We start from the raw sequence: 15,806 nt of genomic DNA on the forward strand, positions 1-15,806 counted from the left end.
AACATATACCGTACAGTTAAAAGGAAGTGACGCTTGATCAAGGTCCGCGTCACGTCCCATTTTTAACCAGACTTAACGTCTGAGAAAGTAAAGAAATAATAATAATAACAACAATAACAATAACAGTGAGCAGAACTGACATTTGACCGAACATGGTGTGCTTTTTTTTGTTTTGGTTTTGCGGGCTGCTTCCATTGGGACAATTGGGCTTCAGTTTCGATGTCATAACCGTAAACCAATATTTCGTCACCAGTTATGACTCTTTTGAGCAAATCAGGATCATCATTGATGTCATTCAAGAACTCCTGGATGAAGCTTCTGATCAAAATTGAGAAGTTTTAGAACAAACTTCGCTGACACGTTTCATGCCCAAAACATCCGGAAAAATTGCATGACACGAGCCGACCGATATGCCAACATTCTCAGCAACTTCTCTTTTTTCCAAAACAATTTTCTTGACTGCTTTGACGTTATCATCTGTTGTTGTGCTGGGGTGTCCAGAGTGAGGTTTGTCATTGACATCTTCTCGGCCATCTTGGAAGAGTTTGTACCATTTGTAAACATTTTTTACTTAGAACGGACTCACCATATACCAGTGTCAACATTTCAAGTGTTTTAGAGCACTTGACTCCATTTTTCACAGAAAATTTGATGCAAATTCTTTGCTCCATTTTTATAATAATCGAAAATCATAAAGCACAGTAAAACACATCTAACTTTTCTATTTGTCAAAACAAACGAAGTATGCTGTACACTTGGGACTGTGTACATATGTTTAGAACATGTGTACCAACAATAAAAAAACAATAAAAAAAAGATTGTTAATTCTATGTACGTTGCCTGCACAATTTGAAAAGTCACCTTACTTTTTGAACAGCCCTCATACATCACATTTTTGACAAAGTTGAGTTTTCATTAGAACTGAAGTGGTACAGCACATGAGACAAGCTACCATAGCAACAGATGCCTTTTTCTCTGTTTACAAGTTGGTCAACTAGGAAGAATATTGTATATCAGTGAAAAGGGCAGAGGTGGCTGAAGTTAAGTTTCACACTAAGGGTTATTGTATCATTAAAAGCATGTCTTAAATTTCTACATCTAGCGGAGACAGTCCTGGGGAGAAAAAAAAAAGAAAGCTACATTGGAAGTGGACGTACAAGAACGTTGTATATCATTATGATGTAAACATTTACACTAAAGTAATGTACGGTCTGGCTGATTTGTGCAGAGCAACAACTGGACAATGATACTTTTGAGCAAGTGCCTTGTTTTGACAGAGTATTTTACAACAGTAGAGCAAATGTTTATTGTTTTGGGGCACTATAGTCTTGGGACAATACTTTTGTATTATCTGTGAAAAAAGAAGAGTAATGATTGTCATGATTACATATTAATGGAAGTATCTGATATCTGAAGCATGTTTAAGTACAAAGAAAATGAGCCAAAATGACTTCATTGCTGTTCTTGTCCTTGCAGGAATTATGAACTGTGACATAACAGTGAGAACTACTACTGGTACATTGTTGAAGATCGATGCAGATGATCCAAATACAGTATTTCAATACATTGCAAGTGTCAGTCATGCATGGTTATTAGTGCATTATGTCATAGTTAAGTGAATTCAATCAGATTGTTGGTGCTAGTGTGGTTGGTGCATCCTTTATTGGCTAAAGAGGTGCTGCTTCTGTAATCAGGGAAAATTAGGATCTAGTTAGATATGTGTAAACACCATGATGTACAGGGAATTTTATGTGAACAAAATCTGTGTGTCAGATAATGTATTCTGTTAATACTTTTATTATTTTTACCATTCTAATAGAGAATAGGTAGTCTTTACATAGAATGTTATTTCACCGTGTACTTTTACATGATATGCAACATTCTTACATGAAAAGTTATGTTAAATTTAAGGCAACTTACAAAATATTGTGAAATGTGCTAAATACATGTCACTCTTCTATTATATATAGTGTATCACTTGATGATTCATGGTAAACACACACACACACACACACACACACACACACACACACACACACACACACACACGGGATAACAAGTGTATTACTTGATGATACATAGTAAATACACACACAGAGGATAACAAGTGTATTACTTGATGATACATAGTAAACACACACACGGGAAAACAACAAATATTTTTACTTCATGAGAAATTATGAAAATGTGATATACAACCTTCTCAAAAGAAGGTATTTGTACAACAGTTTCTTTCTGTCATGAGAGCATCTGTGGCACGTAACATGTGCTGCACTATTATTGATACATTGTACTTGAAATGCAAATGTTAGAAATTAATTTCCATTCAGTAATGTCTTATGTAATTATGTTCTGGTGTAACTCATCTTTATGAAAAATGTGCTGTAACAATATTAATTGGTACTCACCCATGATGATCTTGTAGACATCTGTTTAATGAGTTGGTCATTCTGACTGGTGCTTCACAATATATATTTTCCCCTCATGAAGTTCATTGTAAATAACCCACTACAGGTCAAAAGGAACAACGATGTACTTTGTTACAGTACCAGAAGTAAAAATGAACAACATAGGAAAAGACAGATTGCTACTTTTTGTAAAGAAGACACATTAAGCTGCAAACAGCCATAATGAATAAACACTTACATAGAGCTTTTGGAAACAGCCTTCATCAGTAAGGAAAAATGACATTCGTTACTCCACAGTAAGATTTTCTTTAGCACGAAAAGGGGTGCACAATGCTGCATCAAAAATTTTTGACTACTTTTCCATTGATATAAAATGTCTGACAGTCAGCAAAATAAAATTTGAAAACAAACTGAGAAAGTTTCTCCTTGACAACTTCTTCTATTCAGTAGAAGAATTTCTACTATGATGTGGAAAAGGTGGTGGGTAGGAATTATTAACATCTGTGTATCTTTTTTTTTTTTTTTTTTTGGAAAAGACCTTAAAAACGTTGAATAGATACAAATTAATTTACAATATGAAAGCAAAAATATTCATTCCACCTCATTACGATCTATCATGCAAAATGATTCATGGAACATGTAACTAACTAAGTAACTAACGAACTACAAGTTAATGTACAGTACAAATGTGAAATGAGTCATTCCATGTCATTATGATTTAATGTGCAAATGATCCATGAAACATGCAAGTAACTAACTTCTTTTCAGTATGGCAACTATCAGGATCTGTAATGTCAACTGTCTGATTTAATTGATGGTAACACTGAGTTTTTAGTTACGCTAGGGAATTAATTGTCTTTTTTAAAGTCAGTGTTTCATAATCTCTTTCATATCTTAATTTTAGTGTGAATCGTATTGCCTATACACATACCTATTATAAAATATTGAAGTAGTAACTGTCTTTTTGTGCCTGTTTTAAAATGTGCAGAGATGGCACTCCAAAATATAATTGTTCATGTTTCTGTGTAAATGTTTATGTATGAGAGTGAATGATAGAACATGACTATCACTGGATGTCCTCAGCAGTGCCTTAAGAAAACTTTAACTGTACTTATTGCATCACGTTTTAGTACAGTGAAGACAATGTCTCTAGATTTGGGTACAATCTGTGGCCTATATGGTGACTATGGAAACAGTACCATACTAGACCCAACCTTACAAAGCAGTCTGGCTTTCAGATCAACCACTGAGCTTATGACCCCCTGCACTTTAACACGTTTTACTGTTGTTGAAAACAATGGACTTGTTTGAACTCTTAACAAAGCCTAAGTATGTACACCAGAACCCATTGCCTTAAGATATGCTGTTATTTGCATCTTCTCATTTTGTTGCCATCATGGTCCTATTTTCAAGACTTTTGATGCATTGTACTGTTTCCTAAGTAAATTATTTGTTAGCAGTTTTAGTAACATTACTTTCTGGACCAGCATTGTACAGTTTACTTGCTGAAGTGTCTGCTGTAAAAGGTGCGGTGAAGCTTGAAAAATGGCACATACTGATTTTCTTTATCCTTTGAACTATTGAATAGCTGTAGGATTGTTTGAAGTATAGCCTTCCTTTTAATATGCTTATCGATTTTCCAACTTGGTGCTTTCAAATACTTCCTGATCATAGGTATTAAAGTCTAATGCTTTTGGTATGGCAAATCAGCACCCATAAAGCTACACAGTATTGAGATCTTACCCAACTAGAAAAATGTTGGAAGTATTTCTACCATGGGCATCTTAGTTCATAATGATAATATTATGAGAAGGAAAGGTGCTACTCACCATATAGTGGAGATGCCGTGTCGCAGATAGGCACAACAAAAACTTTCACAGTTAAAGCTTTCGGCCATTGGCCGTCGCCTGCAATAGACAAACATACGCATGAGTGTGCGCACGCGCAACTTTCCTTCTCATAATATTGTTACATTCCATCCTGCATTTTCCATTGTTTGATTAGTTTATAGTCAATGTTTTCATTATTATGTGCAGAGACAGGACAAAATTTGAGCAAGTGTATATATGTCAGTAGAAGAGGTTGCCTTTTTTGTGCCTAGAATTGATTTTAGACTTTTGAATGTGAGAAAAATATTGAGGAAACACAATTCACCCAACCTCTGCGGCAACCAACGCTGCACTAACTACCACCATTACCCATCTGTGTTGCAATCAGCTGTTAAACATAATTATAGAATAAAGGCTTTCACGACCGCATGCCATAGCTGCTGGTAAACCTTTCAGGAGTCAGCAAGACTCAGCGGAAGAACACTTCTGAGGATGTCCAGTGCACTCCTGGACGAATTTCAGGAACAGAAGAGTTTCTTGGACCACGACCTCGCATGCCGAAAGATTTACCAGCAGCTATGTCAAAGATAATGCTAACCATCTGGCATTTTCAGTTTATACACACAGTGTTCCAGGGAGGGGTGGAGTCTATATTGTTGGTATGTTGTCAGTGTGTTGTTCGAAACATACTGGAGACCCGAGCCTCTTTTTAGCATTCATTATGATGCCTGTCTAAGGATGTTTATATTTTCATTAACATACTGTTGTTAATTATTATTTAAATTGGATGTCTTTTAGTAATGACCACACTGCTGTATTTTTTGTAGTTGTGGAGATACTGAAGGAACAGCTCAGTCAGTCTGCCAGTACTGAAGATGAAAATCGTTACCTCTGGCTCTGCAAGCTGGTAATGGACAGTTCTGTAGCAGAAAGCTGCTCCCACCATATAATGCCACCACACCGTAAAACAAAGGTAATGGATTGCTGGAAGCATTTGAAATTTCAAGTATGACTTTGTTGTTTGTAGCTCACTGTTATGTCTCTTAGCTAGCAGTTGTTCTGTTACTTTATTTTATAGTGTGCTTTCAAAGTTAATCACTGTCAGTCAAGAAAATTATAATTTGTTACATAATAACAACTACATGCTTCATAGATAAGTTTCATAATACAGGGAACTTCAGTTTTCCATTCTCTGATTTTATGTTTTTCATGATTCTGCTCCATAAATTCATAGCCCCTGTTGTGAAAAACGCGTAAGCTCAATGTTAAAAATTCCCTGATTTTACATTTCTTCCTAGTAAGGCTTACCTTGATTCTAAGTTCTTACTCAACATCTCGCTTGACTTCGTCCCATTTTCTTCCTATTGACATTTTAAGTGACTGAATGAGTTACAAGTGGCTCACACCATAGATGGTGGTGGACTTGAGGGAATATTTTAGGCCGTTGTGGAGAGGAGAGATGTGAGAAAGGAAATGCTGATGTAATCCATGATTGGTGTTGCCAAGCAACTTGAACATTAAGCTTCACTGTGCAGTTATGATACAACTACTACTAGGTTGCAGTGGTAATGGAAAAATAAGACAGTTGATGCAAACTGTTCCGTACTGAGCCAATACGTGACGAGGGGGCTCAGTCACCACCTTTTCTTGTGCCACTTATAACTCAGTCTCATCTTTTTGCATGTATTTCTGATGAACTGTATTCAGCAACAATATCAGTCATCAACATTTAAATTTTAATATGCTCAGTCGTAATCGAGGAAAGATTGCCCATTTCCGGCTAGTGAACTCTTATTGGCTGGTGACTTGTTAAGTCACCCAGTAGCCAGCAAAGCCACCACACCACACTAACACACGTAAAACAATTAAAATCACTCAAAAGAGGAAAGGCTGCTGGACCTGATGGGATACCAGTTCGATTTTACACAGAGTATGTGAAGGAACTTGCCCCCCTTCTTGCAGTGATTTACCGTAGGTCTCTATAAGAGCGTAGCATTCCAGAGGATTGGAAAAGGGCACAGCTCATCCTCGTTTTCAAGAAGGGATGTTAAACAGATGTGCAGAACTATAGACCTATATCTCCAACGTCGACCAGTTGTAGAATTTTGTAACACGTGTTATGTTAGAGTATAGTGACTTTTCTGGAGACTAGAAATCTACTCTGTAGGAATCGGCATGGGTTTCGAAAAAGACGATTGTGTGAAACCCAGCTCGCGCTATTCGTCCACGAGACCTCAGAGGGCCATAGACACGGGTTCCCAGGTAGATGCCGTGTTTCTTTTGACTTCCGCAAGGTGTTCGATACAGTTTCCCACAGTCGTTTAATGAACAAAGTAAGATCATATGGACTATCAGACCAATTGTGCGATTGGATTGAAGAGTTCCTAGATAACAGAATGCAGCATGTTGTTCTCAATGGAGAGAAGTCTTCCGAAGTAAGAGTGATTTCAGGTGTGATGCAGGGGAGTGTCGTAGGACTCTTGCTATTCACAATATACATAAATGACCTTGTGGATAACATCGGAAGTTCACTGAGGCTTTTTGTAGATGATGCTGTAATATATCAAGAGGTTGTAACAATGCAAAATTGTACTGAAATGCAGGAGGATCTGCAACAAATTGACGCATGGTGCAGGGAATGCAATTGAATCTCAATGTAGACAAGCGTAATGTGCTGCGAATACATAGAAAGAATGATCCTTTATCATTTAGCTACAATATAGTGGGTCAGCAACTGGAAGCAGTTAATTCCATAAATTATTTGGGAGTAGGCGTTAGGAGTGGTTTAAAATGGAATGATCATATAAAGTTGATCGTCAGTAAAGCAGATGCCAGACTGAGATTCATTGGAAGAATCCTAAGGAAATGCAATCCGAAAACAAAGGAAGTAGGTTACAGTACATTTGTTCGCCCACTGCTTGAATATTGCTCACCAGTGTGGGATCTGTACCAGATAGGGTTGATAGAAGAGATAGAGAAGATCCAACGGAGAGCAGCACGCTTCATTACAGGATCATTTAGTAATCGCGAAAGTGTTACAGAGGTGATAGATAAACTCCAGTGGAAGACTCTGCAGGAGAGGCGCTCAGTAGCTCAGTTCGGACTTTTGTTGAAGTTTCAAGAACATACCTTCACCGAGGAGTCAAGCAGTATATTGCTCCCTCCTACATATATCTCATGAAGAGACCATGAGGATAAAATCAGAGACATTAGAGCCCACACAGAGGCACACCGACAATCTTTCTTTCCACGAACAATAAGAGACTGGAATAGAAGGGAGAACCGATAGAGGTACTCAAAGTACCCTCCGCCACACACCGTCAGGTGGCTTGCAGAGTATGGATGTAGATGTAGATGTAGGAAATGAGCTCTTCTATTGGGTGTGGGGAGAGGGGGAGTGGCCGTTCAGCAATGGGAGTGCTGGTATGGGTGAAACCATTTCGTGAAGTGATGAAAATACACTTTTTGTGCAAATGATACGCTATGACAGAGATTTCACATAGAAATAGAAAAAGGGTTTTGCAATAGCATATTTTGGAAAGACTTTAGTGTTCTTATCTAACGTGGCACAGTTGCGACAACTACATACACTACGCATGTATGCATTTTCCACTGCACAGACACCACACACTGTAGATCGTAAAGACTAGCAGCAATGATAGAGGACATGAAGTGAAACTGTAGCACCTGAGCTTTCAAATTTACATTTTATGCAATGTACAGAAAGTCACTGAGCCAAATTCTAATAAGCTTGTAACATCGATTGGGGAAGTAAACTAATTTTTTCATGTCTCTGTTTCTCTAATCAGGCTCAGAAAAACACTTTAACGGAGGTGGGCATATGAAGTGCAGCTCATAAGTGTAGTCATTTTCAGGAGAAATGTTAGTACTGATGATAGGTATGGTTTCTATACATAGGCAACATTGATGGTGAAATGGTGTACAAAGAAAAAGAGGCAAGCAAGAGCTATTAAATATACTGTGTAGATTGCTGAAGAGCAGGCTAGGTGCCAATGAATCACTTAAAATGTGATCAAAATATCAAACGATGAAAAAGGGGAACAGTTCTTGTACATGGTAAATTGTCCACTGAAAGAACGTGTAAAATATATACAATAAGTAATAAGACATCATGGAGTTTGAGTGATGTGCCCTTCCTTGTTGGCCTTCTCTGCACTACTTTGTAGGTGGTAAACTATTTTTTATGGCTGAATGCTAGATAGTGTAAGTCATTTCTCTTTCTAGTATTATATTTATGAATATTACTAGGTGCACCCCACAGTATTACCTGCAGTTAGTTATTTATAAATTATAAAGAAGTGTTAGTGCTGAAAGCAACTATCCATGTGTAGGTGCCATCACAATAGTTATCTCTTGGAGGTAATCAGGCATGAGTCACTTACTGTGCAGTTAACTGCACAACATTTGGAAAAAATTGAGATGATTGGGGAAACTGATAGAATAAACATCGCTCACAACTCAACTTGTGTAATACAAATTCTCAACATTAATCCCTCTGGGCTATCGAGACCCTAGAAGCAAACGGAACCTACAAAAAAATTACAAATCATTCAAATCCAAACAGAAAAGCAAAGTTGATGTTTAAGAAACCTAATAATATCACAATGCACTAGATTTCTAAAACATTCTATGTTCTGCAAAATATTTTCTTGTGAATACATTACATTGTTATACATTGTAGTGATGATTTTATCCTACAGGAGTATTTCTGCTGTCCTAGATTTATGTACATCCTTATTTCATTTGTCAAAACAGTTAAAAACTAATCTTACACTAAACTTAACACATTTATTTTATAGTACACTTTCATATATGACTTTTTAGTCATGTTACCCATCCCATGGTAACAGTAGTCGCGCTGAACATCCCATGGGAACAGTGATTATTCTTTTTATCCCCCCCCCCCCCCTCCAAAATATCGGAATGGAAGGTAGGCAGTGTGTCAAATTCAGGAAATAGTTCATTTCCATTACAAAGTTCATCCAAATAAGTCCAGCTGCTTCTTCATGAAGGACGAACAAAGTAACTTGACAAAGAAAGAAAATAAACAGTTTCTAATTCAGTGCAGTGCAAATTTGATAATATTTATCCATGCAAGAATGTCTTCTGGCCTAATGTGTGTGCCTGTTACAAACGGATGTGCTGACATACCGTAATTGAATCCAGCCTCACTAAAACCATACAAGATTCTACGTGTAAGTGCGTGATGATTCTTTGTCATACGCATTTAAATGACACTGTCCTTGTGAGTCTGCAAGCATCTCAGGACTATAAGATACACCTGATGCTCATTGGCTAAAACACAACAGGCTTTATGGAAGTATGGATTAAAAAACACGTGAGGATTGTATAAGCATAGTATTCAGTGTGTTGAGTCGTATTATTTAGGATGTATACAGTTCAAATGTCAAAGAGTAAGTAGCTTTTTCTAAGAGTAATTGTTGTTCCACATTTCGCATTTATTCATGAAATTAATAAATATCTTGTACTACACACTTTTAAAAGTAGCCTATGTGTTAATTCAGGGTATAAGCTAATTCTGGTCCATAATTTCTTCCAGATCCATCCAGCCCTGTCAGCGTGAAGGAGTAACAAATATACACATAAACTTATGCATTTATAATATACAGGGTGTCCCATTTATCTTGACCACCCTAAACAACTGTTTTTCCAGATGCAAATTACAAAATGTTTCAAGCAAACGCTCTTTAGCCATCAGGGGGACACCAATCAGCACGATTGCCTTTGTTGTAGCTTTGTTGTTTACAACAGTTTTTTTGTTTTTTACAGCAGTATGACTTTTTAAAATGGCAATCTATATTTTTTATTTGGTAGTTCATTTCCTCTCCTAAAGACCTGTTCGGAAATGTATCACAGTGTACCAGTCACTGAAACACAAAGTTTTTAATTACATAACACAACATTGATTTTGAGCCCAGGATCACAAACTCGTCCACTTGCTGGAGTTGTCAGAAAACAAATGAAAACCAAGTAAAAACATAACACAAAATTGACTTGGACTCTGCTGTACCATTGCCCAGGAGTAGAACATTCAAAGGTGCTCAAAGTGGTGACCCTGGACATTGATACACTGGTGCATTCATTGAATGAAAAAATTATTTACTGCTTCCAGTGTTGCTTGCCAAAGGGAATTACAAGCAAGCATGATACATTGCTGCATGTTCTCTGGAGTTGTTGGGCTATCACGATGGACAACGTCTTTAATGCATCCCCAAAGAAAAAAGTCTAGAGGATTTAAATCAGGAGACCTATCAGGCCAAGTAACTGTTCCTCCTCGACCAATCCACCTGGCAGGATACCTTCAGTTCAGAACACGATGTACACGCAAGGCATTAGGTGCTGGACATCCATTGTGTTGATACCACATGAGCATTCTGGTTCTTAGCAGCACTTCATCCAGAAGTGGAGGAAGACTTTGTCTGAGGAAGTTGACATATGCTTTGCTGTTTAGACTACCATTGATGAAATAAGGGCCAATAATTGTAGTACCAAGCATCCCACACCAGATGTTAACTCTCCATTGACACTGATGTTCCACCTGTCTAAGCCATTGTGGTTTGTTGCTGGACCAATAATGCATGTTTCTTGTATTTACCTGTCCTCTTTTTTTTTTTTTTTTTTTTTTTTTTTTTTTTTTTTTTTTTTTTTTGAGAAGGAACATTCATCGGTAAATAGAACATTGGGGAAGAAGTTTGGGTTGGCAAGGATTTGCTGCTGTGCCCATTGACAGAACTGTACATGATTCTGGAAATCATTCCCATGCAATTCTTGATGTAGGTGTACGTGGTAAGGATGGAATCAGTGACATGTAAGAACATGATGTACACTGGTTTTAGGAATGCCAATCTCGTGTTCAAGCTGTCATGTGCTCATTTGTGGATTCATAGCAACGGAAGCAAGAGCTGTAACTTCGGCAGCTTGCGTTGTCATGGGTTGAAACTTCCCGTTTCCTGAAGCGTCGCAGCAAGATGAGAAAATTAGGTATTTATCAATCGGTAGGTCATAAATTTATGTGGCAGCATAACAGCTGTATTGGAGCCAACATAAACTTGAAGAGAAATGAAAGTAGTAGCAGGTAGTAGTAAATGAAAGCGGGTAAGTTATATTGATTGCTTGTGTGAAAGCCTTGCAGAGCTAAAAAGAGGAAAAGTTCCTGATCCTAGATACAAGAGAAAACAGTAGATACAAGCTGCTACACAGTTTCATCTTGAGGAACTCAGAAGTATGAGGGTGTGCTGGATTTTTTTATTCTCTTCTCAATATCAGTCATGTTACTCAGCCTATTTCTGTGTTGATGGTGTAAGTTGTAACCCTCTGCCACTAGAAGTGTGGCATCTAACATGGCAGTGTGTAACATAACTTTGCTTGTGCATTAGAAACAGCATGCTGTAATCGAGTTTTTAACCACTGAAAACATGCCTCCAGCTGAAAGCCAAAGAAGACTTAAAGCTGTTTACAGTGATGTAATGTGTGCTGTCAGTTTGTTCATCCCCTTAATGAAGGAAACGGTTGTCCTGTGTGTGTGACAGAGCTCAGAGTGTATGACCACGTGTGGAACCAACTGGACTCATTGGAATCGGGTCAGTGAATTCATCAGAGAAAATCATCAGGTAACACAGTGCACAGTGGGTGTCTTGAATGCCCAAGGAGACTGGACATCTGTCAACAATTTCTTTTGTGTTTTAAGCATGAGGTTGATGGGTTCCTTAACAACATTGTGACAAGTGGTGAAACCTTGGTTCACCATTTTTATGCCAAAAACGAGAGAGCATAAGTTGAGTTATGCCACAAAGAATCACTGATGCCAAAAAAGCTCAAGACCATGCCACCAGCAGACAGTCATGCTCTCAATGTTCTGGAATGTTCAGATGTGCTGCATTTGGAATTCATGCCTAAAGGCACCATCATGAACTCTGCAAGGTACTGCAAGACTGCCAGAAAAGTGAAAACATGAATTCGAAGAGTTCGTAGAGCACCCTCTCCTTCAGGTTGACATTGCCATGCTATAAAAGCACTGCAACAGTGCAGTGCCTTAGGTTCATTGTCATCAATCATACTTCATAGAGTCTCTACTGGGCCCCATAGATTTTCATCTGTTTCCAAAACTTGAGGAACTCATTTGAGAACTTCACTTTGCTAATGATGAAGTAGTGCAAGTAGAGCTGAGGTTGTGACTCCATCAACAAAGTCAAACATTCTACAGTGACAGTAGCTCAAACTTGCTTCTCAGTGGGAGAAATATGTTTCTCACCAGGATGACAACATTGAAAAATGAATATGTAGACAGGGAAAATAAAGATGTAGACTGTTAATAATGTTTGTTTTATTTAAAAAGCTTAAAGTCTTATATACAAAATTTGGAGCATGCCCTCTTATCCTGAGCAAATGAAATGCCCAACTCATTAAATTCTTCCAACATTGTGTATATATTCTGTTGTATTTAAGCAGAAAACAGAAAAAAAACCTTCAAAGACAGCTAAAATTGTGTGGTAGATTCAAATAAAAATAAAATTAGCAATGAGAAATAATCTCTTAAGGAATGCTTGTGATATATCCATCTGATTTGGCACACAGGAAATTTTCATGTAGATTTGATAGAACTAGTTTGTTTAACAATATGTAAATCATCTACCCCTGAGGAGTATTAAGTACAAGCTACAATAAGTCACTTTGGAGAGAAACTATTATTTCTTGCATAAGAATAATCAGTGTCAAAAGAAAGTCTCATCTCGAGTGTCAAAATAACAGCACTATTTGTAAGAAGGCCTAAGGCCTGAATGAAACAGACCATTTCCAAATTTAAAGTGTAGTAAACTGAGACCAAATGAAGGACGGTTCCAGAGGACAATCCAATAACATAGTCTAGTTTGATGAAACATGGTAAAGTCTGGTGCAGCAGTAATGAGACAAAAGCCCAAATCCTTAAAAGTCCACTATCTGATCAGTGACAGTGGCATCATTGTTGCTCGCAATGAACTGGCTCTCCTAACCTGGGTGCTGACCTAAATACAGCCTCAGGACCCAGGATACAGCTGGTCCTATTTTTGGTCACATGACCCATATAGGTAAGAGGCCTGTGGGAGGTTGTCATCTGTTGGCCATATAGAATGCGGTCAACTCTGTGTGTCTATTGCAAGGAAGACAGCTGCCTGCATAGCTCAGCTGTAAGGAGGGTTGCTGGCAGAGTGAGTGTTGGCTCATGATACAGCACTGTGTAGTTGCAAGGTGACCAGTATTTACAGTTTATTGGTCTACAATCAATGCCAAAGATTGCAATTGTTAGTAAATGCCTTGTGATCCACAGCAGAATCAGCTGTGTGCAGCAGTGGTGTTTGAGCTTCACTAATAGCCAGACAGGCTGAGATGAGCTTTGTGGTTCATAGTATTCCTCCTCCTCCTCCATCTCAGATCAATGACTGCTGCACAGTGAGTTGGATAGTGAAAGTTCTGTTATTATAGTTCCAACACTTAGGGTCACCGATGTTAATTTAATAAATTTTCTGTCGTCCAGTCCCCATAAAGATTCACAATACAGCCCAATAGACAGGGTGCTACATAGTCCTGCTGAGACTTTTTATACTGGATTTCTCAATGACGTGCCAATTTCTGATACAAGTGTCTCAATTTTGCTACACAGTACTCGATTTCTCATGTTCTGTTCAAATTTTAATTGAATCACACAGCTCTGCTCCCGGACAGCACCACAGCTCACAGTGAAGTATTGCAAACACAGGAAGCTGTGACACCGTTTCACTGTGGCCCATTGTTTGTCGTTGGTGATACACGTTACTTATTCTTTTAACAGCTGGGTGTTATTTGACATCCAATTGCATACTTACTGTCGGTAGCTGACTGGATTCCATATGGGACAATAACTGATATAGACACACTGAGGTAAATAACAACAGGCAAAAATTCTGTGTGTGTGGTGCGAAAGTGGCAATAGACGCTAAATAATGAAAAGTGTGAAGTTATCCACATGAGTGCTAAAAGGAATGCGCTAAATTTTGGTTACACAATAAATCACACAAATCTTAAGGATGTGACTTCAACTAAAGTTATGAGTAACTTAAATTGGAATGCTCACATAGATAATGTTGTGGAGGAAGCAAACCAGAGAGTGTGATTAGTTGAAAGAACCCTTAGGATATGTAACAGGTCTACTAAAGAGACTGGCTAAACTACACTTGTCTGTCCCCTTCTGGAGTATTGTTGTGCGGTGTGGAATTTGCATCAGGTAGCATTGATGGAGGGCGTGAAAAAGTTCAAAGGAGGGCAGCTCATTTCGTATTATTGCAAAATAGGGGAGAGTGTGTCATAGACATGATACATGAATTGGGGTGTCAGTAATTAAATCAAAGGCATTTTTCATTGAGGCAAGATCTTCTCATGAAATTACAGTCTCTTTATTCCCCGAATATGAAAATGTTTTGTTGGCACCCACGTGCATAGGGAGAAACAATAATCGTAATAAAATAAGAGAAATCAGGGCTTGCATGGAAAGATTTAAGTGTTACAGAGTGGAACAGTGGAAGAATAGCCTAAAGATGGTTCGATGAATTTTGAATCGCAGTATAATGACGTAGATATAGCTGGCACATACACTGATGACAGGCACGACCTGTGATTCGTACAACCCCTGATCTTCTTCTTGCCTTTTTCACTTATTCCATTTCCCTTGTACTTTTTTAAAAGTATGCACCTTCATATATTCTTGGCACCATAACTGACCCATTAAACTTTGAGCGTACAGCCATATAAACTCAGTTTCTTCTTCTAATATTTTAGCTGCATACTTTCCGGCCATCTTCAGAGTGAGCTGACAGACTAACTGTACAACACCCACTCTGTGCTTTTAAACCTGTAGACTGTCTCACTGCACATGTGGCCACAGATACACATTGATTGGTGGCTAAGAAGATGCTTAAATTGAGTTTATGGTTATGCAGTCAGTCCATGTTGGGATATAAACATATCGTTATGAGCTGTAATGTAGTGAAGTCTTTGCAAGTTAATTGAACAAAGCACAGAATTCTGTGATGTCTCCAAGATGTAACCACCATATCTGTTAAGTAAATTCTTTGCCAGACGAATTTCAACTGCTTCTTTCGCCATGAAGTCCCAAAAAGATGACAGCAACACTAGAATTTAGATATTTTCTTACCACATGGGGTGACCGGTGCCGATGCAGTGCTCTGCCACAGCTGATATACTGAGCTGTAAGAGCCGGGTGTACCTAAGGTGTTCCGTGCATCTTTCATGAATTGTACGAGTTGTCTGTCTGATGTCCGAAAGGCCACACTTGGAGGTACCTTATAAAATCCAGTCTTGTGGAGCATTGAATCATCTGTTATAACACAAATATGGTGAAAAAATAGCAATGTGAAAATAAGCAGTGGAAAGTGATGTGCACTGCAGATTATTAAGCCGTTTTATCAAATAACTGCTGGTCTTCAAGGTGTATGCCAGTGCCTTCTAGATACTGCTGAAAATTGGTATGCAGATTTCTGCCTCAACACATTACATC

The 15,806-nt window shown here is 38.2% G+C and overlaps 1 protein-coding gene across 1 annotated transcript in view; it reads left to right on the forward strand.

The window, feature by feature from the left end:
• Positions 1 to 15,806, forward strand: part of LOC124803150 (lysosomal-trafficking regulator) — a 593,053-nt gene that overhangs the window by 185,471 nt on the left and 391,776 nt on the right. Inside the window, exon 17 of the mRNA XM_047264331.1 lies at positions 5,065 to 5,210. Coding sequence (XP_047120287.1) covers positions 5,065 to 5,210 — 146 coding nt within the window. The remainder of the gene's footprint in view (positions 1 to 5,064; positions 5,211 to 15,806) is intronic.

Source organism: Schistocerca piceifrons, chromosome 6 (genome assembly GCF_021461385.2).
Source record: "Schistocerca piceifrons isolate TAMUIC-IGC-003096 chromosome 6, iqSchPice1.1, whole genome shotgun sequence".
Classification (NCBI taxonomy): domain Eukaryota; kingdom Metazoa; phylum Arthropoda; class Insecta; order Orthoptera; family Acrididae; genus Schistocerca; species Schistocerca piceifrons.